Below are 27809 nucleotides of genomic sequence, written 5' to 3'. Positions count from 1 at the left end.
ATTTTTATTATATCTAGCTGTTATAGGTTTCCTGAAACATGAATTCCTTTTTCTTTTCTTTTTCCTATTTATTCCTATTTATTCTCTTTTCCTTCTTTGTCATATTCTATAAAACTGAGGCAAGGACAGTCTTTTTTTTTAATTGTAAACTATTGATACAGCTAGTCCTTGACTTACCACCATTTGTTTAACGACTGTTCAAAGTTATAACAGTGCTGAAAAAAAGTGTCTGATGACCAGTCTTTGCACTTAATGATCATCACAGTATTTCCATTGTCATGTGATCAAAATTTGGGCACTTGGCAACTATCCTGTATTGACAATGGTTGCAGTGTCCTGGGGGTCATGAGATTGCCGTTGGCAACCTTCCCAGTTAGCTTCTGAAAAGCAAAGTCAATAGGGGAAGCCAGCTTTGCTTAACAACTATGTGATTTGCTTTATGATGGTGATAATTTGCTTAATGTCCATGGCAATAAAGATCATAAAATTGGGCATGATTTACTTAATAACTGCATCACTTAGGGATGGAAGTTCTGGCCCCAGTTGTCATCATAAGTCGAGGACTACCTGTAATGCCTTTCAGTTTGAAAAGTGAAATAAATTTATCTTAAATACATCGCACTGTAACAATTGTTATACATTTTAAGAATAATAATGAGTTATATAAAGACAGTAGAATAGAGATAGGATGTTAGATGCAAAGAAAAATACTGGCCAGAGAGGTGGTAGAATAGGGAAGGGGATAACTCAGAGATCAGATCATAGCTTGTCTGAAGAGAAAAAAACAGGAGATACAAAATAGGATTGTAAAAAAGAGAGATGAGAAAGAGAAAATAGTTGGCAAACGGGATTGCAGAAAGAAATAATGTGGGTAAGTGGAATTATTATGAAATGAAGGATATTCTGATGGTTCAAAACTATGATGCACAGGCTCTCAGTTATACATGGTTGAAATTGTCCTATAATCTTTTACTTGGGCAAGAACTATAAGTGATCCCTGAAGTGGTACATGGGACAAAAAACTTTTGAAGATTATTCCTAGCACTCAAGAATAAGAAAGCAAGTACAGCAGCAGTCATGCAACAACATTGTGCCTCTAGAAAGCACAAAAAGATAGCAAGAACAAATACTGTACATCCAGATCTACGAAGGAGAAAAGGAAGAAAGCTTAAAAGAAAATTTCATATTCCGATAAACACTAAACCACTAAATTTACTCAGCTACACATACCACTGCTAGCAATTTGCTATGATATTATTTTTCATTTTATACATGTGCTACTTTTGCCCCTTTAGCACCATGTTTTCTTAGATGGGTTGGTTGTAGTTATGGCCTTTACATAGCAATTGCATGATCTGTTATCTCTTCAAAGCAGCCACTTAAGAAAACAGTAGGGATTTGCAATGCATTATAAGAGGAGAAGAGAATTCCTTCAGAACAAGATGTGATATTGATTATTAGCACACAAGTGGCTGTGGTAGTGGTTATGAGCAAATCTGGGCTGATGGACAGCTGTGAGAGTCATTGACAGAACTGTGATAACATGGGCCAGGGAAGTATGCTAACAAGCATCTAGACTTTTGGGTGCAGGGGAGGGATTATCTCATTAAATTTTCTCTGCCCTCCCAAGTATTTTACAACAAAAGCTGATGACTGCAATTTGTTTTTTTAAAAAACAGATAATAAGTTATGTTACCACTACTTCCTGTGCTTCTGAAAGATGCCCAAGATTCTTGGACAAACCCATAATCTATACCAGGGGTCCCCAGCCACTGGGCCTTGAGCCTTTCAGAACCAAGCCATGCAAGCAGTGGGCGAGTGCATGCATGCGCTCTCCATTTGCATGAGTGGCATGTGCATGTGCCCGCCACTTGCACAAATGGGGCTGCACACGTGCACACATGTGCTCACCTGCAGCTCATGCGGAATCATCCCCCTTTCTCCCCCACCGCCGGTCTGCAAAGCTAGAAAGGTTGGGGAACTCTGTTCTATACCACCTATTTTGTTCTGCATTGAAAAATCTGTAAAGAATGCAAAATTATAAATATCTATTTTCTTTGCAGTACCTTTCACCTTTCACCTTTCAGTCCATCATATAGGAGGCCTCACAATCTTGCTTGACATAGAGGCAATACAGTCACAAGAGGCAATACACTGACGAGAGGGCAAAAATTGAACAAGGAAGAAACTGCTATTGATTAGACATTTTGTCCCTCCAGATTTCAAATTACTGGGGATATATAATCAACTATTAACTTTTATCTAGGGGAAAGGGCACTTTAAAAAATCTGCCTGAAGATGAATGAGAAATAATGTAGATTACCAAACAACAAATTAGCACGCTGTGGCATAGTGATGCTTTGTTGCCATGCATAGCTGTATTATTATTTGAGACTATTTCCATGCTTTTCAGTGGACAACCTTCCTTCAAAAGCGAAAGGCTGTTTCAGTTCTAAAACTGGAAAAGGTCCATAAATTTAAGAATATAATAATGAGGCTTGGAATCATTTTTCCATGCTCTTAATTAGTCATTTTGTCTCTTATTAGATTATAAGGATACAGTTCCTTTCTCATGTGAATTCTGGCAATCACTTCCACAGATCTTTTCAGTTTTTTAAATTCTGTCTTTGACTCTAAGAAATTGAGTAGTTTCTACTTTTGAAGACTGGGCTAATTTGGAAGTATACTGTATGGGTAAAGATAAAGATGTTAGATAAAGTCTCATGATTGCTTTCCATATCCATGAAAATTTACCAGACATTGTCACTTCAAAAGTGTTTTTCAGTTATTTTTGAATACACCCCAAAGAGTTTAAACTGTTATTTTAAACTCGTGCCTGAGTATCTGGGCATGTTCATGTCTTAACCTTATAAACAGCATTAAGGTTTTCAAAAAAGTGTACATTTCCAGTAAGATCCACCCACAGAAAGGAAAGCAATTAATTGCTTTGGCATGGAAAGTGGAGTACTCAATAGAAGAATTGTCCAAAGGGAGTTGTGGTAGCTGGAAGTTCAAAGCTGCTGCTGAGATGATCTAATTCATACAGAATTTTCTTAAGCCATCTTAAGAGTCCAGCAAGTATCAATAAAGGACAGGAGAAATTTAAGGCTGCAGTGCAGAAGTGCCATAAGAATCTAATGATATGGAACCCATCAAATGGCTTTTGAATGTGATAGCTTCCCTGATTACATATAATTCTCCGTAGGTAACTCCTTGAGGGAGGACATTTAATTAATTATGAACTAATTATTGCATTAAAGGTACAAAGCATTAGAAAAATCACTTCATAAATGGTAATTTTATTACCGTCTCCATCTGGGGGCAATTTTCAAAGTTTCTTATAATGCCAATTTCATTGTAAGATTAAAAACACTGGTATTGTAAGATTTGGTATTCTTCAGTAAGCCTCAGCTGAGCTTTTAGTACAAGTGTTTTCAGAATGAGAATACAATATATGAGTATAAATTTTGGGTTTTATATTTGTTTGACATTTGAGGATAGGATGTGGTACTAACATGCATTAAGCATTATAGCGTCATAGCTCATTAAAAGAAAATACTGCAAATCTTAGATGCTATTGCTAATATTTACTATATATTAGTAAAGTTATGGAGAAGTCATATCAAAGATACAATAGTAACTAGAACCAGAGAAAATCTTGACAGAAAGGGCAGCTGATCCATTTTCTTCCATTTTGAATTATTGTATGTTCAAAACATTACTGAGTATGTTCTATGTTAAATAAAGAGTTATAAGCAGCAGTAGTCACAAATCAGCTGTCAGCTTTCTTAGCATAATAGCATGTTTAGAAGTGTTTTGGTAGATATAAGAACATTTTCTATCCATGGGTATGTGTCTTCTAATGTAACCTTGTATAATATTCAGAATATATATAATTTAATAAATTGAAGCCTTCACCTTTATTTTCCCCCTCTGTCCCTTTGTTTCAGTGTTTGCTTGTCACAATTACCTCAACAACTCCTGGAGTTTTCTTGGCAAGATTCTGAAATAGTAGCACCCATATCTTGCTAACTTATTCCTTTGCTCTACTATTAGGTACCATCTCCAGCTTTGATATACTGGAGTGGCAGTTGCATCAATCTTGACTCCTGGCAAGTGTCTGGGAGAGTCCATGCAGTTTTCTTGGCAACATTTTCAAAAGTGGTTTGCTATTGCTTTCTTCTATAAATATTTTTTTATTTGGAAGGAAGGTTTAAATATTTAATTATTTAAATGTTTAAACTATGTAGTTGCTCATTTTGAATGATACTTTGGGCACTCACAATCACAAAATAAAACAATATCTATCTACAATCATATCATCATCATTATCATTGCCACCATCTTCCTCCTCCTCTTCCTAGAAATAACAGGAGTCAATAGAAACATCAAAAACTTTGTGCAAAGATCAGTGGCACAATTGAAGACACAGTTGCTGCTCAGTGGAGATAGACTGGTAGAGGTTAATATCAAGAGAGGAATCTTTCAAGGAGACGTACTATCACTGCTACTGTTTGTTATTGCACTGATTCCTCTGTCAAGGAAATGTATATATAGACACTCAACAGGGTCTGTATATACGGCCAATATATTGCAGTGGAGTTTGGCCTGGACAAATGCCACCCTCACCAACAATATTATTATTATTATTATTATTTATTGAATTTATATACCGCCCTATCTCCCTTACGGGACTCAGGGCAGTGAACAGGCGATAATAAAAACCACGATAAATATACACAAATTTCTGTTCTAAAATCAAATTAAATAACAGGCCTGCTCTAAAAATACCCCATACAAAACCCCCACTAAAACATAATCAAACTACGCCAGGCCGGCTGCACGGAATAGATGGGCCTTCAGGGCTCGGCGAAAAAGGTGCAGGTCCGCAACTGTACGTAGGTCGGGGGGTAGGTCATTCCAGAGGGCAGGAGCTGCCACAGAGAAGGCTCTCCCCCTGGGGGTCGCCAGCCGGCATTGACTGGCCGATGGCACCCTAAGGAGGCCCTCTCTGTGGGAGCGGACTGGTTGAAGGGAGGTGTTTGGTAGAAGGCGGTCTTGCAAATACCTAGGTGCACTGGGGAAATACCTATGTGCACTGCCTAGGGGAAAAATAGTGAAAACTCAAAGAAATAAGATGTTGCATGAAAATAACATCAAGAGTCTGGATGAAGATCATCACTACAAATACCTGAGCATCTTTCAAGCACACTGAACTCAAGAAGAAGTGTATACATCATGAGGGTGAAGTAAATCTTAAAGTCCAAATTCAATGGAGTAAATAACCACTGAGGCAATAAACACCTGGGCAGTTCTAGTCATTAGATTAACAGCTGGAATAATGGAATGGACTCAAACAGAACTAAAAGCCCTGGCTAGGAAGACCAGAAAAAATAATAACAAAGAATTATGCCCTTCAGCTGTACAAAGACATTGGCAGATTCAACTTACCAAGGAAACAAGACAGTTATGGAATATTGCAAAAATACCAGACAGTTGAAGAAAAAGTTATTGGAAGACCATCTGAAGGATAATGAAGAAGATGCACTGAAGCTATTATAACATGAAAGCTTACTGAGTGCTGGAGACACCAAACTGGTCTACAAGAAAGACCAAATTAAGGGCAGAAAACAGACATAGCAAGGCAAAGTACATACATACATGAATATTACATAAAAAGCAGTACATAAAAAGCAGGCAAAGCAGATAATAAGACCTGACCTTGGCTTAGAACAAGAAAACTGAAGACAAGGACAGGTGCTAATTCTGGCTGCACAAGACCAAGCTTTAATAACAAATGCATACAAAACTAAAATTGAGAAGATAGCAACAGGTAGCAAATGCTGCTTCTGCAAAAAAGGTGAAGAAATAGTGGCCCACTAAATAGTTGCTGCAAGAAGATCTCACAGACCAGCTACAAACAACAGCCTTGATATATTAGCAACAATGATGCATTGGAAGATCTGCAAGAAATACAGACAAAGAATTGGTAGAAGCACAAAACACACAAAGTAATAAAAAATAAATATGCTAAACCCCCGGTCCATGGACCACTACCCAACCCCCGGTCCGTGGACCAGTACCGGTCCGTGGCATGCCAGCAACTATTCCGTACAAACAAGCAAAGCCCCATCCGCAGGCGCACATAAAACCACGCACCCTCCGGTCTGCGGAAAAACCTCTCTCCACGGAACCGGTTCCTGGTGCCCAAAAGGTTGGGGACCTCTGTGCTAAAGTGTTCTAGGACTTTAGAATTCAAACAGACAAGCATCTGCCACATAATACCCGAGAGTTAATAATAATCCATAAGAAAGAAAAGAAGCTCAGCTAGGGGACATGGTAGTACTGGAGAAAATACACTTGCAAATCTTGGTAACATTGACCTAAGTTGTAAAACTTTCTATGTTTCATTACTGATTCTCTTGATTTTTTCTTATTGAAAAAATTAGGACAGATGGAAATGTGCAATAATGATGTCAGTTTTCAGTAGATAGGAAAATACATAATTAAGAAACTGTGGAGATAATTCTCCTTGCAGCATGTGAATGTTATTTTGGGACTGACTCTTCTATTTCTTGAGTTATTTAAAATGAGGGGCAGTTGCTATCAATCACAATGAAATACTGGATTGGATTGGCTGTTTCCAGTTGTACAGTACCCTATACAAACTTCCCTAGCTGGCAGATGGGCAGAGGTACTTTGGAAGTAGAACCAAGTTAATATTCACCTTTTAATACTGGCGGCTGTACTTGGCTCCCATTCCCAGACTCTGCTACTAGAAGTCCCCCCCCTGAAAGATTAAGTGGTATTTAGTATCTTGTCAAATTGTCAACAGTTGTGGAGGCAGGAGTAGGGTTACAAGACAGTGGGGGGTGGCAGTTGGTGCTCACTGTGATCACCATGCTGGAGGATTCCCTCATGTCACGCAATATAATGTCCCATATAACGTTTATACTAAATTTAAACAATAATTATACAAATCTTTGAAAAATGATCTTATGAGAAAAAGAATAAAATATTAACATGTAATCAGATTTCATCAGATACCTATTTATTTTATTTATTAGATTTTTATCCTGTCCTTATTAATTTATAAATAACTCAAGGAAGCAAACATACATAATACTCCTTCCTCCTTCTGTTTAATTTACATTAAGGTTATTTGGGTTAGTTATTAAAGACACTTTTGTATTTAGAGACTCCTACATGCATGCTGTCTTTTCATGAATGACGTTTCTATTCATTTTAAATGAACACAACTGCAAACAAACACAAATGAATGTTCCTAATTAGCTAGTAACCAGAGCCTTGAGCTCCTGCTTTAGAACAATTATTTGTTTGGTAAATATGAATTAGAATCATTATTTCATTAAACATTCAGGAATTCTCTTTGTACAAGAACTTGACTATGACTAGGTCTACCATAACTGGTCTGCACGACTTTTAGGCAACCACTAGATGGCAACAAAAAAATAGAGTTTTCTCTTTTTCTTCTGTCACCTAGAGTTCATCTGGATTTTTGCAACTCAGATATGGTAGACATCTGAGTGTTCCACCAAACATACAAAAAGAAAATATGGAGCAAGTAATAAATTTCTGCTCTGGAAAAATACAATTTAGGCACATAATAAAATAGTTTGTTTAGATTTTTAGCTTTCTAATTATGTACCAAGTTGAACTTTAACAGTAAATAGAAATGTGAAAGATAACTAAATTGCCAGCAAGCCACATTAACATAAAAACGATGAGACACTTATTCTGACATCCTGATGGAAATTCAGTCCTTGTGAAATTTGTATAGTACAAGCAGCCTTATTCTTGATGCAAATATGCTAGTTGTTGTATTTGCACCATGATTTCATGATACAGGTTTTATCATTTGGTTAGGTTTTTTTTTCTTATTATGGCATGGGACAGAAACACAAAGACTGCATTTGTTTTTCCATAAAAAATATTTTATTGTACCAAATTAAACTTCTATTCCTTACTTCTGAATTTAGGGCTAATCCCATGCTTGTTTCTATTGTACCTAACCACCTATCTTATATTAATTTCTTCCTGTTAGTCTAAGTTTAGTAGTGGTGGCACTGTGGTTAGAATACAGAATTGCAGGCTAGCTCTGCCCACATCCAGGAATTCAGTCCTGACCAGCTCAAGATTGTCCTAACCTTCCATCCTCCCAAGGTCAGTAAAATGAGGATCCAGATTGTTGGGTAATATGCTGGCATTGTAAACCGTTCAGAGCATTTATGGAGTGATATATAAGTCTAAATGCTATTGCTATTTATAAGTATTTCTATTTTAGTTAATCTATAATTTCTATCTCTATGTTCTTATATCTGTGTTTTGTATCACTATGTTTTCCTACTTTAACACTTTCTTCGCTCTTTAGATCTTTCCTTTCCCCCCCAGGTCTTCAGCTCTTACAGCCAATCTCAATCTAGTTGCATATGAAAACCTTTTTCACTCCTTTATACACTTGTGAATGGGCTTTTCTGTCTTGAGGGGTCCTTGGTGCTCTCTGAGCTTAGTTGTTTTCTTGCAGATATTTCATTACCCAAACTACATAACATCTTCAAGATGACATTGATTGTGCTCTAGGTCATTATCTCTGGAGTGAGCAGGATAGGTGTACTGCATCCATCCTTCTCTACTTGGACTCTTAGCAGCTTTTGTTATTACTGACATGTCATCTTTCTGGATCAACTGCAGTACTTGGGAGTGGTTGGCATTGTGTGGGGCTGGTTCTCATCCTTCCTCTAAGTCAAGTTTCAATTAGTGTTGATACAGGAGCGGAAGGTCCAGCCTGCAGCCTCTACTTTATGAACTGCCACTGAGCTTGGTTCTCCCTTCCCTCTTGTTTAACATCAACATGAAGATGCTGGGTGGGGTCATCAAATGGTTTGGGTGAGGTATTACTATGCTGATGATCACCAGGCTTTACACCTCCATGTCACCTGAGCGAGGGTATGTACATCCTGTTGCCAATACCTGGAAGCTATAGGGACCTGAATGGAGTGCAACAGGTTCTGATCCAACCCAAGCAAGACTGAGTAGTTGTGGGGTTTTGGAATTTCTGGTGCTGAGGATCTTTCACCTTTGGTTTTGGATGACTTGGCACTGGTTCACACAGCCTTGGTGTACAATCTGGGGGTTGTCCTAGACTTATGGCTTCTGCTCAAAGAGCAGGTGGCAGGTGTGGATAAAAGGCCCTTTGCACATCTTCATTTTATGTGCCATTTGTGCTTGGACTAGGAGGTCCTGCTTGCTATCATTCGTGCCTCACGACTCCCCCATCTGGACTACTGCAAAGTGCTCTACACAGGGCTGTTGTTGAAGAGCATTCAGAAGCTTCAATTATAATAATAATAATAGTAGTAGTAAAGTTGGAAGGAACCTTGAAGGTCATCTAGTCCAACCCCCTGCTCAGGCAGGAAACCCTATACCATTTCGGACAAATGGCTGTCCAGTCTCTTCTTAAAAACTTCCAGTGTTGGAGCAATCACCGCTTCTAGAGGCAGGTTGTTCCACTGGTTAATTGTTCTCACTGTCAGGAAGTTTCTCCTTAGTTCTAGGTTGCTTCTCTCCTTGATTAGTTTCCACCCGTTGCTTCTTGTTCTGCCTTCAGGCGCTTTGGAGAATAGCTTGACTCCCTCTTCTTTGTGGCAGCCCCTGAGATATTGAAAGACTGCTATCATGTCCCCCCTCGTCCTTCTCTTCATTAAACTAGACATACCCAATTCCAGCAGCCGTTCCTTATATGCTTTACCTTCCAGTCCCCTAATCATCTTTGTTGCTCTTCTCTGTACTCTGTACTCTGTACTATTGGTATAGAATGTGGCAGCATGGATAGCAAATGGTGTTGGCTACTTGGTATATGTGCAAGTATGCACATAAGTTGTGAGCTGCATTGGTTGTCAGTATGCCTCCAGATGCAATTCAAGGTGCAGGTTTTCACTTTTAAATCCCTTTATGGCTTGGGACCAGGTAATTAAAAGGCCATTTCTCCCTAGTTTCTACTCACCATATCCTGTCTGGCAGGATGGGCATGCTTTGGGCAGAATGCTAGCTGGTAGACCCAGAAGATGAGCCTTTTCTGCCATAGAACATTTTCCCTCTAGAGCTGATCCTGTTGGCCTTGTAGAAGGCCGCAAAGTCCTGGTTTTGTGATATAGCCTGGGGCCCTGAGTGTGTGAAGGGACCCATGTCCTAGCTGTGTTAATGACTAATGACTCTTATATTTCTCTTGCCTGCTGTGTATATTTATTTTTGTATTTATCAATGTAACTTTTTAAAAAAACAAGGAGCCCTAGTGGGTGCCAAAGGAATTCTCCATAGATATTCTCTGTAACTTTATACTTTATACATACTTTAGGCAAAGAATCTATTTAATCCGCTCTTTATTTTTAAGATGAATGTAACAGGAAGTCTTGCAAAGAGTCTATTTTAATAAACTAAATTAGGAATTTTTCAATAGCATGTTAACTGGGAAATGAATAACAATTTCTGAAGTAATCTGTTTTTAATGTTTTTGACAAAAATGGCAAAGAAATGTTTTATGGTAATTTTCATCTGACTTGTGCATTTTATCTTTGCCAATATCTTATCCTGGTTTTATAAAAACTCTTTAGGATAAAAGTTAATACTTTGAATGAATGTATTTCAGAATATTTACAAATGTTCCACTTTGAAATTCACTCTTCTGGGAGATTCGTGTACCAGTTTAACCTCATCTTGTTTACGGTTTATTTTTGATAATTTTTATGAGTTTGTTCTGATGGTTTTGTTCCATATGAATACATTTAAAAATACAATTTACTCTTTTGTTTAGTATAGTAAATGGTATAGGAAGGGTGGCCATGGTCATTCATGCAAACACTTTCTTCAAGCTTAAAGATAAAGACTTCCCCTGTCCAGTCGTTTCTGATTCCATGGGGCAGTGCTCATCTCCATTTCTTAGCCGAGGGAGCCAGTGTTGTCTGGAGACATTTCCATGGTCATGTGGCCAAGGTGCATGGAGTGCTGTGAACTTTCCTCCAGAGTGGTACCTATTTATCTACTTGTATTTGCATGTTTTTTAACTGCTAGGTGGGCAGGAGCTGGGACAAGTAATGAGAACTCATTCCATTGGGCAGCACTTAGGTCTTGAACCCAGGCTTGCCCTGGTCCCACCTTCTTCTTCCAGAAACCCTCAGATCTGTCCCACTCCTGCCCAGGCCCCCACAGGCACCCTTGAATCGAACGATGTAGAGATGGCCATGCCCACCCAATAGGCCACACCCACTCCATCCACACCCACCCAGTAGGCCACACCCACCTGTCTCCCCTGAGGGCAACCGCAATGCGGATGCAGCCCTCAATGAAATTGACACCCCTGCTCTAGATGGTTCCAGTAGGAGAGAACATGAGTAGCTGGGGGTTATTGGTTTCTTCTGAATGTGGTGGTCTCCCCGCAGGTGTTTCATTACCAGGCTAGGTAACCTCAGTGTTGAGGGGGAGTGAGGTCTGCTGTCTGTTTATATGTCATGGGTTGTCCTGTCAGTCTTTGGGGGGGGGGATGGCGTTTGTAGCTTGACGAGGAAAGTGTTTCTTCCTTGGTATGTTGTGGTGGTGTTTCTCGCTGAATCTGGATGGTGGCAATAGTAGAACAGCACTTAGCAAGAGCACTCAGACGTATATACCACTTCACAGGGCTGTTACCTTTTCCAGCTGACAAGCTCAGCATCTTTAACCGCTGAGCAACCACGCCCCCCCCTCCTTCAAGCTTAGCTGCTACTAGTTCACCCAGTTGAATTTCTGAATACAGAGCCTAGAATTCATAAAATAATAAGATAGTCCTCAATTTATGGCTGTAACGGAGCCTACCCAATACAGTCATAAGTCATGATCCCAAAACAACGGGAGTATTATTTGAAGGCCATGAGCATTGACAAAATTACCATCAGTCAGTTGCAAAAGGCAGCTTTACTTGGAACAGCTTACATCCTGCGACAATATACCATCAAACAACAATATCTGCCTATCCCAGATCCTTGGGAAGGACATGAGATAGATAAAAATATTATTTTCAATCTAAACATCTGGCTGACTATGCAACCAACCATAATCTAAACATCTGGCTGATTGTACAACCAACCATTAATAATGATTTTCTTATCTGCTTTGCATACTAGTTTTTTAATGTAATGGGCATGTAAATGATATATGGCAAAGAAAAGTATTATGTGACCAGTACATAAAAACCTAGCAGACAAAGCAAATAACATGACCTGGTAATGATTAAAAGCAGGAAAGATGGAGAGACAGGGGCTAATTCTGGCTATAAAAGACCAAGCCTTAAGACACATGCACACAATGCTAGAATTGAGAAGACAGAAATAGATAGAAAATTTATTTATTTGTTAGATTTATCCCACTGATATTACTTTATAAATAAATCAAGGCAGCAAATATACATAATATTCCTTCCTTCTCCTATTTTCCCCACAATAACAATCCTGTGTGGTGGGCTGAACTGAGAGAGAGAGAATGACTGATCCAAAGTTACCCAACCAGCTTTCATGTAAGGCAGGGCTAGTACTCAGCCTCTAGGCCAGCAACTTACTCAATATCATCTCTGCAAAGAAGGTGCTGCAAGAATATTGTATAGACTGTCTACAAACAAGGACGTGACTAGGTAGGAACAATAGTGAATTGTAATATCTGCAAAAAATATCACATGCCTGTAAGCGAGAACTGATGGGATCACAAAAGAGACAAAATAATAGAAAATGAAGACGTTCTCTGGGACTTTAGAATTCAAATAGACTAACATCTGCCACTTAACCACTGTTGATAAGAAAAACAAAAAAATCTGGATAATGGATATCGCAATACCTGGGGACAGCAGAATAGAAGAGAAAGAACTGGAGAAAATCATAAAATATAAAAATATGCAAATAGAAATAGATCAATTGTGGCCAAAGAAAGCAAAGTTAGTAACAATGGTAATAGGTACCTTGGGGCAAAGCCAAAACAACTGGAGCACACTACTGACATTGAGAAAATTGGTCACTTGCAAAAGCAGCTTTACTTGGAGCAGTTTATATCCTGCGGCAATACCTTAGTATTAAACAACATTTGTTTCTCCCAGGTCCTTGGAAAGCACTTGGTAAGTGGACATAAATGCCAGATCCAATCTAAACATATGACTGAATGTGTGACTAGTCATAATATTTTATTATTATGTCCCACCTTTTTATGTAAGTCAATGTGGCAAATGTATGATAGTCCTACTTCCTATTTTTCCCACAACAGCCCTGTGAGATGGGTTGGGCTGGGAAAAAGAGATTGCCGCAGGGTCAGCTGGCCAGCTTTCATACAGCTGGGCGCCCTCACAACCTTCTGGTTTATAGGCTAACTTCTTAACTACTATTCCAAAGTGTACATAAAATATGTAAAAACTACTTGTGGCAGGCAAAAGCTATAACCAAGAGAAGGCAAGGCTAAACTGTTAATCATCCACTATCAAAGGTTAAAATAGAAATTCTGCAGTCTAAGGATGATTTATGGAAAATAATTACTACACAAAAGACCGGCACAAAAAATAAAGCTTGGGGCAGGATAGATAGATAGATAAGGAAGATTTATAATAAGTGTGTATGTGGAAATATGCAACTAAATAAGAAGAGAAAATACTACTAAAGGAATGAGGGATTAGTTGCAGAAACTGCACGAGCAGAATAATTTAAACAGTGAACTATATCTGCTCAAAGCTGTGTAGGATGAAACTGCAGAACTCCTAAGAAATGTAGGAAAATGTGAATTTAGTAATAGAAATTGTACAGCATAAGATACTGAATTTGTGCAGGATAGGAAATGACTTCTGGTAGAAAGTGGCCAATTGAGGACCCCACAAGATCCTTCAGACAGCAGTGCTTTGGGAATGGAGCCTTGAGTGGCGCTACAGTGTTGGCTGGTGAGTCGCCAACTATAGTTAATATTTTACTCTAGTGGAAAGAGTTGGAAGTCAATGCTCCCTCCCTTTCTTCTTATTATCCTGCACCCCTTTTCCCCTTTTCTAACCTTTATTTTCATTGTATTTTTACAATAAATTTTTATAATAAATTTTTAATAAAAGGTTAGAAAGAGGAGAGGAAATGAGAGATAATCATGTAGGTTCTTTGTTATCCTTTTAATTCAAAGCCTATAGTTCTTTATGACAGCCAGTCTGGTATATTGGTTAAGGCACCACACAGAAACTGGGAAACTATGAGTTCCAGTCCTGTCTTAGGTACAAAGCTAGCTAGGTGACTTTGGGCTAGGCAGTCCCTTTCAGCCCTAAGAAAAAGGCAATGGCAAACTACTTCCAAAAATGTTTCCAAGAAAAATGTGGACACTTGTCTGATTTGAAGATGCACACAAACAAATAGCTCTTTAAACAAAGCCTAGGGGGAAAACTAGAATATGAATTTATGCTAGAATATGACAGAAGGAAGCAGATTGATATATATCACTACAGAAGGGAGAATGAAGGCAAGTAAATTGTGCTTACGGTTGGGAGACAGAAGGAGAGAGCTCCCTATAATTTTGCTGCAAAAAAGCAGTATGCCAAAATAGGACAGGAGCCACTGAAGAGAAACTAGCAGGAAAAACCACAGCAAGTGAAGCAATTGGAGTCCTAGAGTGAATATTATAAAGCAGCCAAAGGAAGCAATGGATTTGGATGGAGGATAGATTCTGGAACCAATAACTGTATAACAACAAAGAACTTTTAGTAGAATGAGATGAAGCAATGAAAAAGTTTACTTGGCATATGAGAAGGGCCTATCAGTGGAAGGAATTGTAAATAGAGTTGTAAAATGTTTCACCACCAGTGTGAAATGCAGGACCACAAAAGATGTATGCATAAGTAATAAATAGAAGTCTACTTTCTATGAAATGTGTGATCAAAATTCTCTATTTTGCACACTGCAATGGAAACATGTATAATTTCTAATGAAGTGGATACTATTGTTGGAGCAGTTGCAAGTTATCCTATATATAGCCCTTGAAGGTGAAGGGTGAAGAAGCTAGAGTGGTAACCTACCCTTTTCATTAGAACTGCATCTGCCTGTGGCACAGATGACTCAGAACTGGAATCTCTAAAGCCATAAAATAACTTTCAAGTGAAAACAATGGAACAGACATGAGACTATATCATTATGGTACATGAATGACAAAGGCGAGTCACATGTCACTGCCCAACATCATCAACAGCTGATCAAATCACCCCTTGAATGTAATTCATAGTGACGATATGGAACGATAAGGAAAGTGACTTTCAGGCAACTGATTTTTCATCATCTTCATTGATTACCACACAATACAGAAAGACATAGTCACAAAGTGCAAAAAAGTGCAAAATGAGAGTCTAAAACTCAAAGAATATATGAAGATGGTAAGCAATATAGTCTAGTGCCAGTTAATTATCTTCTGAATTGACAGTGGAGTGAAATATATGAACACAGAGACACTGGAAGTAACAGAACATGAAGCACCAGATTATATAACCTATATTCTAGAGCAAAATGGATTGACAGAAAGAATGATTGCCTGACAGGATCTGATAAGAAGAATTTTGATAGATGCTAATCTATCCAACAAATTCTAGGCAACTATGATACTTGGCTACCTACAGAATTGGCTACCAATGAAAGCCACAGAAAAGACACTATATGAATGATGGAATGGCATGAATCTTAATATAGGCCATTAAAGCCATCTATTTGGCTACAGAGCCTATATCAGTGGTGGTGAACCTATGGCACGGATGCCCGAGGCGGTACTCAGAGCCCTCTCTGTGGGCACACGTGCCATTGCCCCAACCTTGCCTCCCCCCGTGACCCCCTCCTCACCAGCAGCCCCCCTGGAGGAGAGTCACCCCTGAGCATGGCCCATGTGGAGCAGCGCAGCCAAGAACATGGCAGCGTAGACAAGAATCTGGCCTCATGCCCCATCGTGCACAGTTGATGCTGCGGGGTGCGGGCAAAGGGCATGGCTGCCATGGCGCTGCTGGGTGTCTGGGTGGTGAGTGGCCCTGCGGGCAGGCAGGGTGGGGGCGGGGCAGGGGGTGGAGTGGGGCCAGGCCAGTTTTTTGGCACTCGGTCTCTAAAAGGTTCGCCATCACTGGCCTATATGTACATTCCAAGTAAGAAATGCTCATAGTTGTGTAATGGAGCAAAGGGGAACATGATGGTTAGCTGCAATAAGAAGAGTAAAGGATACAGCAAGGTGAACCCCAAGTTATGCAGAGCAACCATGTGCAACAATTTATCCTTTGATAACATACAGTGAAGTGAAATCTTGAAACGAATGAACACTGAAGAGTATTTACTATAATATACCTGTAAAGCAGGAGATCCATCCAATTAGCCAAAGAACTGCCAGAAAAGGCATGTCTAGCACCAGTCAAACAGGAGGTAAAAGGTATTTCCAACCACTTGTACAAAGAGGAAACAAACATGTTCAACCAGCCAACTGATGCATAGATAACAAGGAGATTCCAAATCCCAGAGGTCAATTGTAATCAAGAGCATAACTTCTAGAAAAATCTCAGACATAGTCAGAACCTGTGAAATTCATAAACCTACCACCTGAAAATACATCAGAAGTGCATTTTGATATCTATTTGGCAGTTCGTCATATTTTGAAACTTGTTTTGACTTTTGATATTTTAACAAGATGCTATTCACATGTTCATTTTGTATGGCTTTCCAACTTCCTAACTTTGATTCTGGCAGCTAATATAGGATTAAAACCAAAACCAATCAGCTAAAAATAGCACAGAGGGGAACATGCTATAAACTGAGGCCAATCTACAATCATTCAGTATTCTAGTTGTTATAGAAAGGCTCATCCAGCATGCTGCCTCCATGCTGAGAGAAAAGTCAGATCTTCAAAGCTTTATGGAAAGTTTGGGGCATCTGAATCTTATGGATTTAAAACTGAATCTTATGGGGCAGGCTATAAGCAAATTAAATAATTATTTTATCACATATAATATTTGAAAAGTGTGAACTAATTTTGGAGGTAGTGATTACCTCGTGTATATCAATAACAGTATTTTTGAAGTTTATTGTTTGATTTAGTTTACTACTGTATATAGTGAATTGCTTTATATATGCTTTTCAGTTATTCAAACCACAAATTTAAGTATTGGAGATTGTATGGCTAATTTACTTCTTAAGATTCCAGTATTTCAAGTAATTCTGTAAAAACATTAGATATTGACCGTAGTATATTATTTCCTAGAGACATTGTATATTTTATGTTTTTTATGATACTGCATTAATATTTTTGTCTAGTGGAAAATTGGTTTGGATGCAAGATGTAGTTAAATAAAAATATTTTTCTGATGCCACTCAGATATGAGACATATAGAAAAGGTGATAGGATTTATGTCCTATATACTGCACTCAGTTGTGCACTTATTTTTTTAGGGGTAAAGAAGAACAAAAACAACCAGTGACACAGTAAGTAAAAAAAAAACACACACACATAAGTGCAGTGGGCTTTACTTCTCTACCTTTACCATTTTCTGCTTTCTGCACCTTTGATGGTTTTAAACTAATACCAGATAGGCTGCAGTTAGTTATCTGCTTTCGGATTGGCTTGTAAGAGCTGCTTTCAGTGTGTTATTTCATCCACATTTCAGTTGAATGTGGTTTCTTGCTACCTGCTTGCGGATTATTCTGGTTTAAAACTATTCTCCCCTAAATCCTAATTGTGGCTGATTTAATTGCAGTGAACATTTCCATTGGCTGTAGCTTTCCTGCATTTACATAATGATGATGATAATGGTTATAATTGGATGAGAAAAAAAAATTATACTACTATGATTTCATTTGATTATTCAGTCACATTATTTGCTTATTTGAACAGGTGGTTTCCCTTTAGTGGGTTCACTGAGCTGGTAAATAACGTTCTTCAGCCACAGCAAAAACAACAAAATGAAAAGGAGCCCCAGACGTAAGTAAGCTACTGTGTGTAGATTTAGTATCACTCTAACATTGAGACATACCAAAGGGTATGTTTAAGTTATAACTCTAAAACAACATCTTTTAAATTGAGGCTGAAATCTTAATGCAGTTTTTCTGGGAAGTAAATTCCACTGAATATAGTGTTATATACTAATTAGTTAGCAGGTATAAAACTATACTAAATAACCAATGTTGATTTTCAAATTTTCATTGGTGAAGTGAATTTGGTTGATGGGAGTGCAAGGTGCTCTTTGCATTCATACAGAACTCATTGGAAGTTACATTTATATATGACTATCCCTTGAGGAGAAAGGAAGAAACTAATTCCTTTAAAAAAATACAGTGATTGTAACAGAAATGGCAAAGTAGAATATATAGGTGTATATTTAAAAGAGCTGAACATCAATAATTTTTAAAGCAGGGCATAAAGTGTATCTTGTAGTTTCTAAAGTTTTAAAAGTGTCTTTCAATTTTGGAGGTTTTAACAGGATGGCATGGATTAGACTCTGTATGTATTGCTTATATTCATCTCTTAAATATTTTAGCACATAAATTACTATTGTTTCAGTACTAACAGAATAATACCTGAAGATAAGAGAGGAAAATATAACATTGTCAGACATTTCTATTAATTTATGAGAGTTATCCAGGCATTGAAAATGGTTTGTTCCATAATTTGGGGGGAGAGACAAAACATTTTACCTTTATTATATACAATTTTCTTGAAAATTTCTAACATGTATATTTTTATATTAAGTTTTTGCAGCCATGTGCTAATTAGAATTTAAATTTTAACCATGGTTTTTATCTATACAAACTATAATAATATTGAAAATTTCAATATTCAATATTCAATATTTATTTATTTATTTATTTATTTATTTATTTATTTACTTATTTACTTATTTACTTATTTATTTACTTACTTACTTACTTACTTACTTACTTACTTACTTATTTATTTATTTGTTTGTTTGTTTGTTTGTTTGTTTGTTTGTTTGTTTATTTATTTATTTATTTATTTATTTATTTATTTATTTATTTATTTATTTATTTATTTATTTATAGTATTTGATGTTTCCAACTAGTCTTACTAACAATTCCAGTTGAAATCAACTGACCTTAGTGATATTTTGACTGTGATGTTAGCAAAACAGAAACTGTAAACTGCTTGGATAAGAATTCTTTTAAGTGACTAAAAATAAACCTTGAACTAGCTGGTGTGATGTAGTATTCTGAACGTTAAAATGCCTGCTGGTTAAGAGATGATAACTTTCTTGGTCTCTTTTTATCTGTCTTGCGCTCCATTTTAAAAGGTTCATTTTTGTAATCATTCAAACTGCCATGAATTCTGTATAAGCATTTTGTATGTTCTTTTAAAACTTTCCATGTCTTTGACTTGTACTTGTTGATTGATCTTTATATTTCAATATACCATTGCTTAGTAGCTTTGCATATTCAATACCACCATTTCCAGCCTGCTACAACTCTTAAACTTCCTTTAACCTTGCTGCTGCTTATACTTGGGGTCATCTTTTAGGACTCTAATACTTCTCTCTCCCATCCACTCTCTGTCACTCTCAAAATCTTTAAAATATTTCCAGAACAGTTCTCTAGTTCCTGCATTTTCTAAACTTCAATATATATAATTAAAATTTTTCTTTTTCATTTTTTCCATAATGTTTCTTTTCTTGTTCCATATATTTTGCAAAATACCATTCTCACGGAATACAATATATAATTAAATAAGCATAATAATACATATTATACGTTTAATTACAATAAGCATAACTTCCCAATTGACAGGTAGATTCTAAGTGAAGAATTCAGCATGTGGTTATAATTCTTTTAATTTAATGTATGAAGCTGCCCTATTAAGATAAAATCCATAAGAATGCTAAACACACAAGGAACAGGTTTATAACCATTTATCCTGAGAGATCTGTATCAAGTGAAAATTTGAACAAAGTCTTTCTTGTCTATGTATGGGTTGAGATTTCCAATCTTATGGAAAGATCCTATATATGGTTTTTCTTCCAACATCCTACTATTTAAGTTGCTGATGGAAATTTTGAGTGTGATATTGCTTTCACTTTACTTGTCCCATTAAGATTTGAGAATGAGATAAACCGATGAACTTAATTTACTAAATAAAGGATAAGAAATCCTAATTATTTTCTAGTAGTTTTAGAGGTTATATTTTTATAATCAGTGGTTTAAAATTAGTTTTGTAGAGAATATAAATGATAATGCATTAGCAGTATTTTGGTTTTTTTCAGAATAATAATTGTTGAAATAAAACAATCTTGTGGTCAATCAAGATGCAAACTTGCTATCTTCAGTTATATATTAACTAGTGAATACATGTAATTTGTTTAGAGAAAAATGTATTCCCAATGGACAAAAAAGATTTAACCTACATGCAAAATCTAAGCTATTAATTGCAATCTAATTTCCAAGTTAACAAACTTTCCAACAGCCTAGTTGTTACTAGATGTTTTCAAAGAATTTTACTTGATGGAATATTTTTGTTAAAAATGTTTTTGACAAATATATTTTTAATTAATTTAGTTTTCCAAATTTATTCTCACTCCCTCAACAAGAAACTGAAGACAATTGTTTTGACTCAGATCCATTTAATTCAAGTGGAAACTCAACAAGGGTATTCATTATGCCCTGTACAGGGGTACCTTGGTACTCAATTGCTTTGAAAGTCATCAAATTTAGTACTTGATGGGAAAATTGTGTCCTGGTACTTGTCATTTGTTTGGCATTCGACGCACAAGCTAGAACATATCAATGTTGGCTGCCTCGTGACTTGCTGCCCTTTCTAGCCAAAACAAAGGGCCACCCGTTAGTCATGAGATAGCTCTTGTTCTATGCATATCTCCAGGAAATCTTATTTTAGCTACTATGGTCATTTTGTGTATTTTTGTGCTTTTTTTCTAATAATGGATCCTAAGAAAATGAGCAGTGGTAGTGCTGAGCAGAAGATTACTTCGCACCACTGTTGACCAAAAACAAAAAAGAAATAATAGGCAAATATGAGAGTTGTATTTGCTTTACTGACTTTGCTAGGGAATATGATATGCGTAGAACAAGAGTCTCCACCTTCATTAAGTATAAAGAAGCAGTTAAAAAGGCTGATGTTGCAAAAAAAAAAAAAAAGTTAAAGCAGTAACAAAGCAACATTCCCAAACACTTGAGGAAGTTGAAAAGCTGTTATTAATTTGGCTAAACAAGAAGCAGTTAGTGTGTCAGAAGGCATGATGTAAAAAAAGCAAAATTGTTGCATGCCAATCTCTTGAAACTCAAACTGGGACCAAGTGGTGAGAGTATTGAAGTTTTTAAGACCAGTCATGGCTGGTTTGATAATTTTAAAAAGAGGACCAGCATCCATAGTGTTGTAAAGTATGGCAAGGCAGTGAATGCTAATAAAAAGGATGCTGATGAATTTGTCTGTGAATTTCATGACTCCATAGAGTCTGAGGGTTCTACTCCCCAACAAGTTTTTAACTGTGATGAGACTGAACTTTTTTGAAGAAAAAAAAAAAGCCAAGTAGAGCCTACAACACCAAAGAGGAGAAAGCATTACCAGGTCACAAACTCGCAGGTTTTCACTATGATATAGTAGAGGCTTCATTTTTAAGTCCCCACTAGCATTCCCACATAACCAGGGCTTTTTTTTGGTCATAGAATGCCCAGAACGGAGTTCCGGCACCTTTTTTGTATGGAACCTTGTAGGGTAGGCAAGGCGGGTTGTATGACGTGTGAGTTCCGGCACCTTTTTTTTTTTTTTTTTTTTACAAAAAAAGCACTGCACATAACAATAGAGTAAGCCTGTCCTTCATTGAAATGCTAGTGGGGACTTAAAAGTGAAGCCTCTACTAGTCTATCATAGTGAAAACTTGCAAGTTTTCGCGAAGCATAATGCCACAAAAAGCAAACTCCATGTGATGTGGAGGCAAACAGCAAATTTGGGACATGAGGCAATTTTTCAATGAGTGAATTAATGAAAGTCCCTCAGTGAAAAAATATTTGCTGGAGAAAGATTTGTCCTTGAAAGCTCTCCTATTAATGGATAATGCACCTTCCCACCCTCCAGGCTTGGAAGATGACTTACTGGAGGAGTTCAGCTTCATCACTATAAAGTTTTTGCTCTCACAATACTACTCCTCTCATCCAGCCCATGGACCAGCAGGTCATTTCAAACTTCAAAAGGTTGTGCACCACGTACACCAAGGCACTTTTCCTGAGGCCTTTGAGACCACTTCTGGCACCTAGTTGACCTTCACAGAATTCTGGAAGGAGTATTTCAATATCCTGCACTGCCTTAATCTTATTAATAAGGCCTGGAATGAAGTCTCTTACAGGACAATGAATTTGGCATGGAAGAATTTGTGGCCAGAAGCTGTGACTCAGAGACTTTGAAGAGTTTGAGTCTGATAGTTGTGCAGGATATTGTATCTTTGGGCAAATCCATGGGTCTGTAGGTCAATGCTGCTGATGTTGAGAAGTTAGTGGAAGAACATTGTGAAGAGCTCAGCCTGAGGAGCTGCAGGAACTACAGAAGGAGCAGCAACAAGAGGAGGCTAAAGAGATTTCTTCAGGTGAGGAGGAAATAAGGGAGGATGTCCCCAGTTCCTTGATAAAAGAAATGTGTGCAAAATGGGCAGAAGTTCAAAACTTTGTAGAGAAGTACCATCTGGACAAAACTCGGAGAAACAGAAATGTGAATTTATTCAGTGACCAAACACTTTTGAGGAATTTTGAAAAGAAGACAGAAGCAGTCCTCATTGGATATGTTTTCAGTAAAGGTGACAAAGAATGTGTCAGAGCCTGTGGTGCAAGTTGAAAAAAGCCAAAAAGAGAAAGAACACCTGAAGTGCAAGTATCCAATGTTCTATAGGAGGGGCACTCTTCTTTCTAGCAAAACTCCATGTACTCTCTCCTCCTCACCATTGTCTTCCCACCATCCCTGTAATGGCTTCCCCAGATGAAAAGGAAGAGGGAGCATCAGGAAGATGCCGAGGCTCTGTTCACTCTGAGCAGGGAGTGAATGGGTCAGAGGAAGAGGAGAGGCCAGGAACTTCAGAGGGGCTTTCAGTGGAACAACCAGATAAGTGCCTGGCTGGAGAGGAGAGAGATGCAGATGCAGCTGGAAGGCTTGGAGACCCAGTCAGAAGCGTGGCATGGAGAAGGATCGCAGCTTCAGCTGGTCAGCGGGTATGAGAAGGGCTGCCTCCTCCACCATATCCTAGGATGCATAGGGCTGAACTGAGGGAGGCACAACGGAGGTCAGCAAGGCTACTCGTAAGGAGGCAGCCTCGTCCCTTCTAATGAGTTACAGTGATATGCGCCTATTTAGCCCAATACACAGCTGCCCATTTTCTCTGCCATGCGTGTGCTCCAATTCAATGACTCCAGTTTTTATTATTTCAGATTTGTGCTTTGTGTGACTGCATGTTTGGACTTTGGATCTGCTTCTAGGACTTTGGACTTGTACCTTGACTTGGATTTATTGTGCCTGAATTGTGCCTGGATTTTGGTTTGTGTGTGTGTGCATTTTGTCTTGTGCCTTTGCCTGCAGACTTTACAACCCTGTGCCTAAGCTGAGCAGGCTTGGATTCATGGGAACTTTGCCGCTGGTGGGAGTGGGACTTGTCTTAATAAAGTTTTTAAAACTTCCTGTGTGTTCATGTGTGTGGACTGGAATATTACAATCCTATTAGGACATGGACTCTTCTCAGTACAGGTAAAGTACTTTTTATTTTATTCAATCTAAGTAGAGAATTTATTAAATTTTAGGTTTATTTCTCATGTAATGATATACAACCCTATCTTTTTAGTTATTGCCTTAAAAATGCACATTGTCTTTGGTTCAGGAATGCATTAAAATTATTTACATTGTTTTTTATGGGAACATTTTGTTTGGTACTCATCATTTTTGGTACTTGTCATGCCTCCTGGAACCAGTTAATGAGTACCAAGGTACCACTATATATTGTTTTTTATGGGAAAAATTTGTTTGGTACTCATCATTTTTGGTACTTGTCATGCCTCCTGGAACCAATTAATGAGTACAAGATACCACTTTATTTTTTTAATTTCAGGTATAGTTATTTGAACCATTCTAGACATACAGAAAATAAGACAGTAGATACAGTAAATACATTGCTGATAACAATATTGCTAGCAGTGGTTACTATTTTTCTCAAATTTCTTTACATAAGTTGGTGGAAGAACTGATTCACTGGCCTGATAGGGCCTTTGTCCTGCTCCAGTTCAGAACATATCTGAGCATTTAAACGAGGCAGATGTTTAGGTGTGTCAGTCCCTGAGATCCAAACCTTCAAGATGTTTAGAATGCAACAATGAGTTTCTAGATACTTTTGCATAACAGCACTGAGGTTTTTATTCAGAAAATGTATCTATAAATATTTGAATTGAGACACATGAACACTCTTCCTTATCACATTTTTATAGCCAACTTAATTCTTCTTTTCCTAGTTCTTCAGTATTAGTGCTATATATAAGTAAGTGTGCATTTAATTAAAAAGATTCTGAAATTTGGTTTGGGTAAAAGAATAACTATACCATAAAGATTATGTTGCTCAAACAAATCTATCTATCTATCTATCTATCTATCTATCTATCTATCTATCTATCTATCTATCTATCTATCTATCTATCTATCTATCTATCTATCATCGGTTTTTCAATCTGGTGCACTGTGGACTAGGAAAACTGGGAATTATAATGCCAAAGCCTTGAATATACCAGATTTGGCAAAGATCACATATATTACTCATTTTTCTATGTCTTACTGCTAAACCCTTAGAATAGCTAATAATAAATAACAATTACATATTAATTTGAAAGGAAATGCTTCTCATTTAATTCAATCCATCCTCCCAGGAAGAATAGATAGGGGAAAAATATGATGCCCAATTTCCTCATTATTTCAACTTAAAGTTGGCTAGTTGTCAAATACAGCTGAAACCAATCTGGGGCATTTCTATTTCCCCAATAAAAATGTACTTTTGACACACTTATTTGTGCGTGTATCTATGTGTGTCTGTATTTGTGTATGGATTTGCATACATACCTCCTAAATTCCATTGTAAAAAAAGGCAGGTTGAATTAATAACTACTGATTAAAATTAAAGCTACTGAAATAAGATATTCTGTTTATACAATTATTTAAGTCTTTCAGAGAATCAGGTTGGAATAAAGCTTTGATGTATTGAGGTAGAACTAATTTAAAAAATAGAAATGTTTCCTAAAATGAAACAGTAATTGATTAAGTACAGGTTGGAATAAAACTTTGCATGTACTGAGATAGAACTAATATAAAAATTAGAAATTCTTCCTAGAATAAAACAGTAATTGATTAAGTCATGAAACCAGATAGGAAGATAAATAAGTTGCTGATATTTCTATAGAGGGAAAATTAAGTCAAATCTAAGAACAAAATTAGAGGGTCACAGGCCAAATAAAACAATGCCAGTTGTAACAACAACAGCAGCAACAAAATCTATTGAATAAAAGCTGAAAAGAAGAGGCAGGATTTCCTTGAAATGTAAATATTTAAAAACCTCTGATAAACAGGAAAAATATTCTTAATGCTACAAAAATATATTTTTATTACACTTCAGACAACAATGTCATTTGGAAAAGAGCCTCTTAAGAATATAATGTATAGCATGGGTGTTAAACTCGCCGCGTCACGTGATGTGTTGTGATGTATCACAACTTTTTTTCCATTGTCGGAGCTGGGGTGGGTGCGGCCTCTGCATAATGCAACCGGCTTGTGGGCTGGCAGTTTGACACCCCTGATGTATAGCAACGAAAAGTGCTTTACTTCTATCTTTTTTTGAGTTCTCATATTTTCTCAAGTCAAATTAATTTATGATTAAATATGTTGGAATTTTAATAGAACTATATGAATTTATGGAAGAATTGATTTGATGCTTGTCATATTGACTAATAGTTTCCATGCTGCTGATTATGGACTGTGAGAATTTTGATAGGCTGCTTCATCTGTAACGTATGTTCCCTGATGTCTGTATGTTCTGCTTGATTGGATAAAATCTAGTATTGTCCTCTGAATTATATGCACTGTTTGTGGATTTAGTATTTAGTAAACCAATAAGTGCCTTTGTTGGGAAAGTGGCTATTATTTTTTTCTCTCCTATCATGCTTTGAGCAGATTTCAAATAGAGCAGTTATTTGCAAGAATGTCAAAAAGAGGAAATAGATTAAATGATTTGGCCATTTAAATATATAATGTTGTTTATTTGATAAAGTCAAAGCTTTGACAAAAATTGAACTGGGTTTGTATGTGTTGGAAATACCTCTGCCCTATTTCTTTTATTTGAAGCTTTATTTATAGAGATAGTTAAGATCTGTTGCCCCCAAATCATTATATGACAAATAGTATTACAGTACTAATTCTGGTAGTCTGTCATCACTGTCTTTATGACTATCAATATTCTTTCATATATAGATTACTCCAAAGTTTATTTTTTCTATAGAAAGTTTATGTGAACATTGTAAGGTTAGATGATGGAGTGGTAAATGCTTCTGATTCCTGGCTACATTAGCACACCTACCATTGTCTGTCCTATTCATTTAAAGGGGAAACCATCAAGTAAGAATAATACTGTTGCAGAAGTAAAAGGATACAACTTGCTTAATTATTTAGCACTCTCATGAATTTGTAAATGATGTGGAATGATCTCGTTCTAATTCCTGTTATTATAATGTCTGGGGTTGTTGCATTTCAATGTTAAAACAGATTAATATATTATTGGGTGCTTTATTTTCATAATATGAGGACATCTTACAGAATGTGAATTTATATTTACTAATATGGTTACTATCTTCCCAATAGCTGTGTCTTTACATTTTCATATATATTTATCTATTGAAATGATAAAGCCACCCAATTAATGATGGTTCTAGGGGTCATGCAAATTAAAAACACTTAAAAATCAACAAAAAGTAAAAAAAAAATGGTTACAGCCAAGGGGAATTGACAAACCCCAACAACATTTACATTGTTGTGTAAGTGTATCCATTCAGGTGGATACACATTCCACCTATCTTCAAGACTTGTTTAAAGCACAGCGGGGTAAAGGCTATTTAAACCCTGGGGTGCGGGGATACTTTTTCAAAGGGCAGGTAGTGTAACAGATAAGGCATCCCTTCAAACCCCATCAGATAGCATTGCTTAATAGATAGGAATTGGAACATGTTATTTTGTAAGAACTTAGAAGATGGACAGAAACAATAGCAGAAAAATTCTCCATCAGACAGTCAACCCATGGCATGAAGAGCTTTGTAGGTGACATCAAGTCCCTTGAAACACACCCAGGATTTCTTTGGTAACCAGTGCAGATTGTGAATGGGAGGTGATCACATGATTGTAGCTCCTTATGATGTAATAGCAAGCTGGACACCTGAAAGCCTGGATTGTGATTAGTGCTGCAGTGGCTGGAACTTCAGAAACTGATCATATGTTCATTTTTTTCAGTGAACCATAACTTTGAATGGACACTGAATGAATGGACATAATTTGAGGACTGCCTGTATTCTGAAGTAGTTTATTTATTTATTTTATTTATTTTTATTTATTTATTAATTGCATTTATATCCCGCCCTTCTCCTTACGGACTCAGGGCGGCTGACAATTGAATAAAATACTAACATATATACATATACTTAATTAAAATTTGATTAAAACGAAATATTTAAATATGTCCAATTTAAAAGTAATTAAAACCCCCTTTAAAATCCCTCAGGCCA

General features: G+C 37.1%; 1 protein-coding gene across 16 annotated transcripts in view; it reads left to right on the top strand.

The window, feature by feature from the left end:
* Window positions 1-27809, top strand: part of RIMS2 (regulating synaptic membrane exocytosis 2) — a 255960-nt gene that overhangs the window by 12578 nt on the left and 215573 nt on the right. For 4 of the 16 annotated variants that reach the window (XM_029285251.1, XM_029285240.1, XM_029285239.1 and 1 more), the window contains exons 2-3: window positions 17460-17492; window positions 17902-17988. The exons of the other annotated variants lie outside the window; for them this stretch is intronic. In XM_029285251.1, coding sequence (XP_029141084.1) covers window positions 17460-17492; window positions 17902-17988 — 120 coding nt within the window. The remainder of the gene's footprint in view (window positions 1-17459; window positions 17493-17901; window positions 17989-27809) is intronic. 16 annotated transcript variants of the gene reach the window in all.

The sequence above is a fragment of the Protobothrops mucrosquamatus genome, unplaced genomic scaffold (assembly GCF_001527695.2).
Source record: "Protobothrops mucrosquamatus isolate PMUCROS unplaced genomic scaffold, P.Mucros_1.0 scaffold_168, whole genome shotgun sequence".
NCBI classification, from domain to species: domain Eukaryota; kingdom Metazoa; phylum Chordata; class Lepidosauria; order Squamata; family Viperidae; genus Protobothrops; species Protobothrops mucrosquamatus.
Note: the sequence above shows the minus strand (reverse complement) of the source record. Positions and strands in the feature narration are given on the sequence as shown.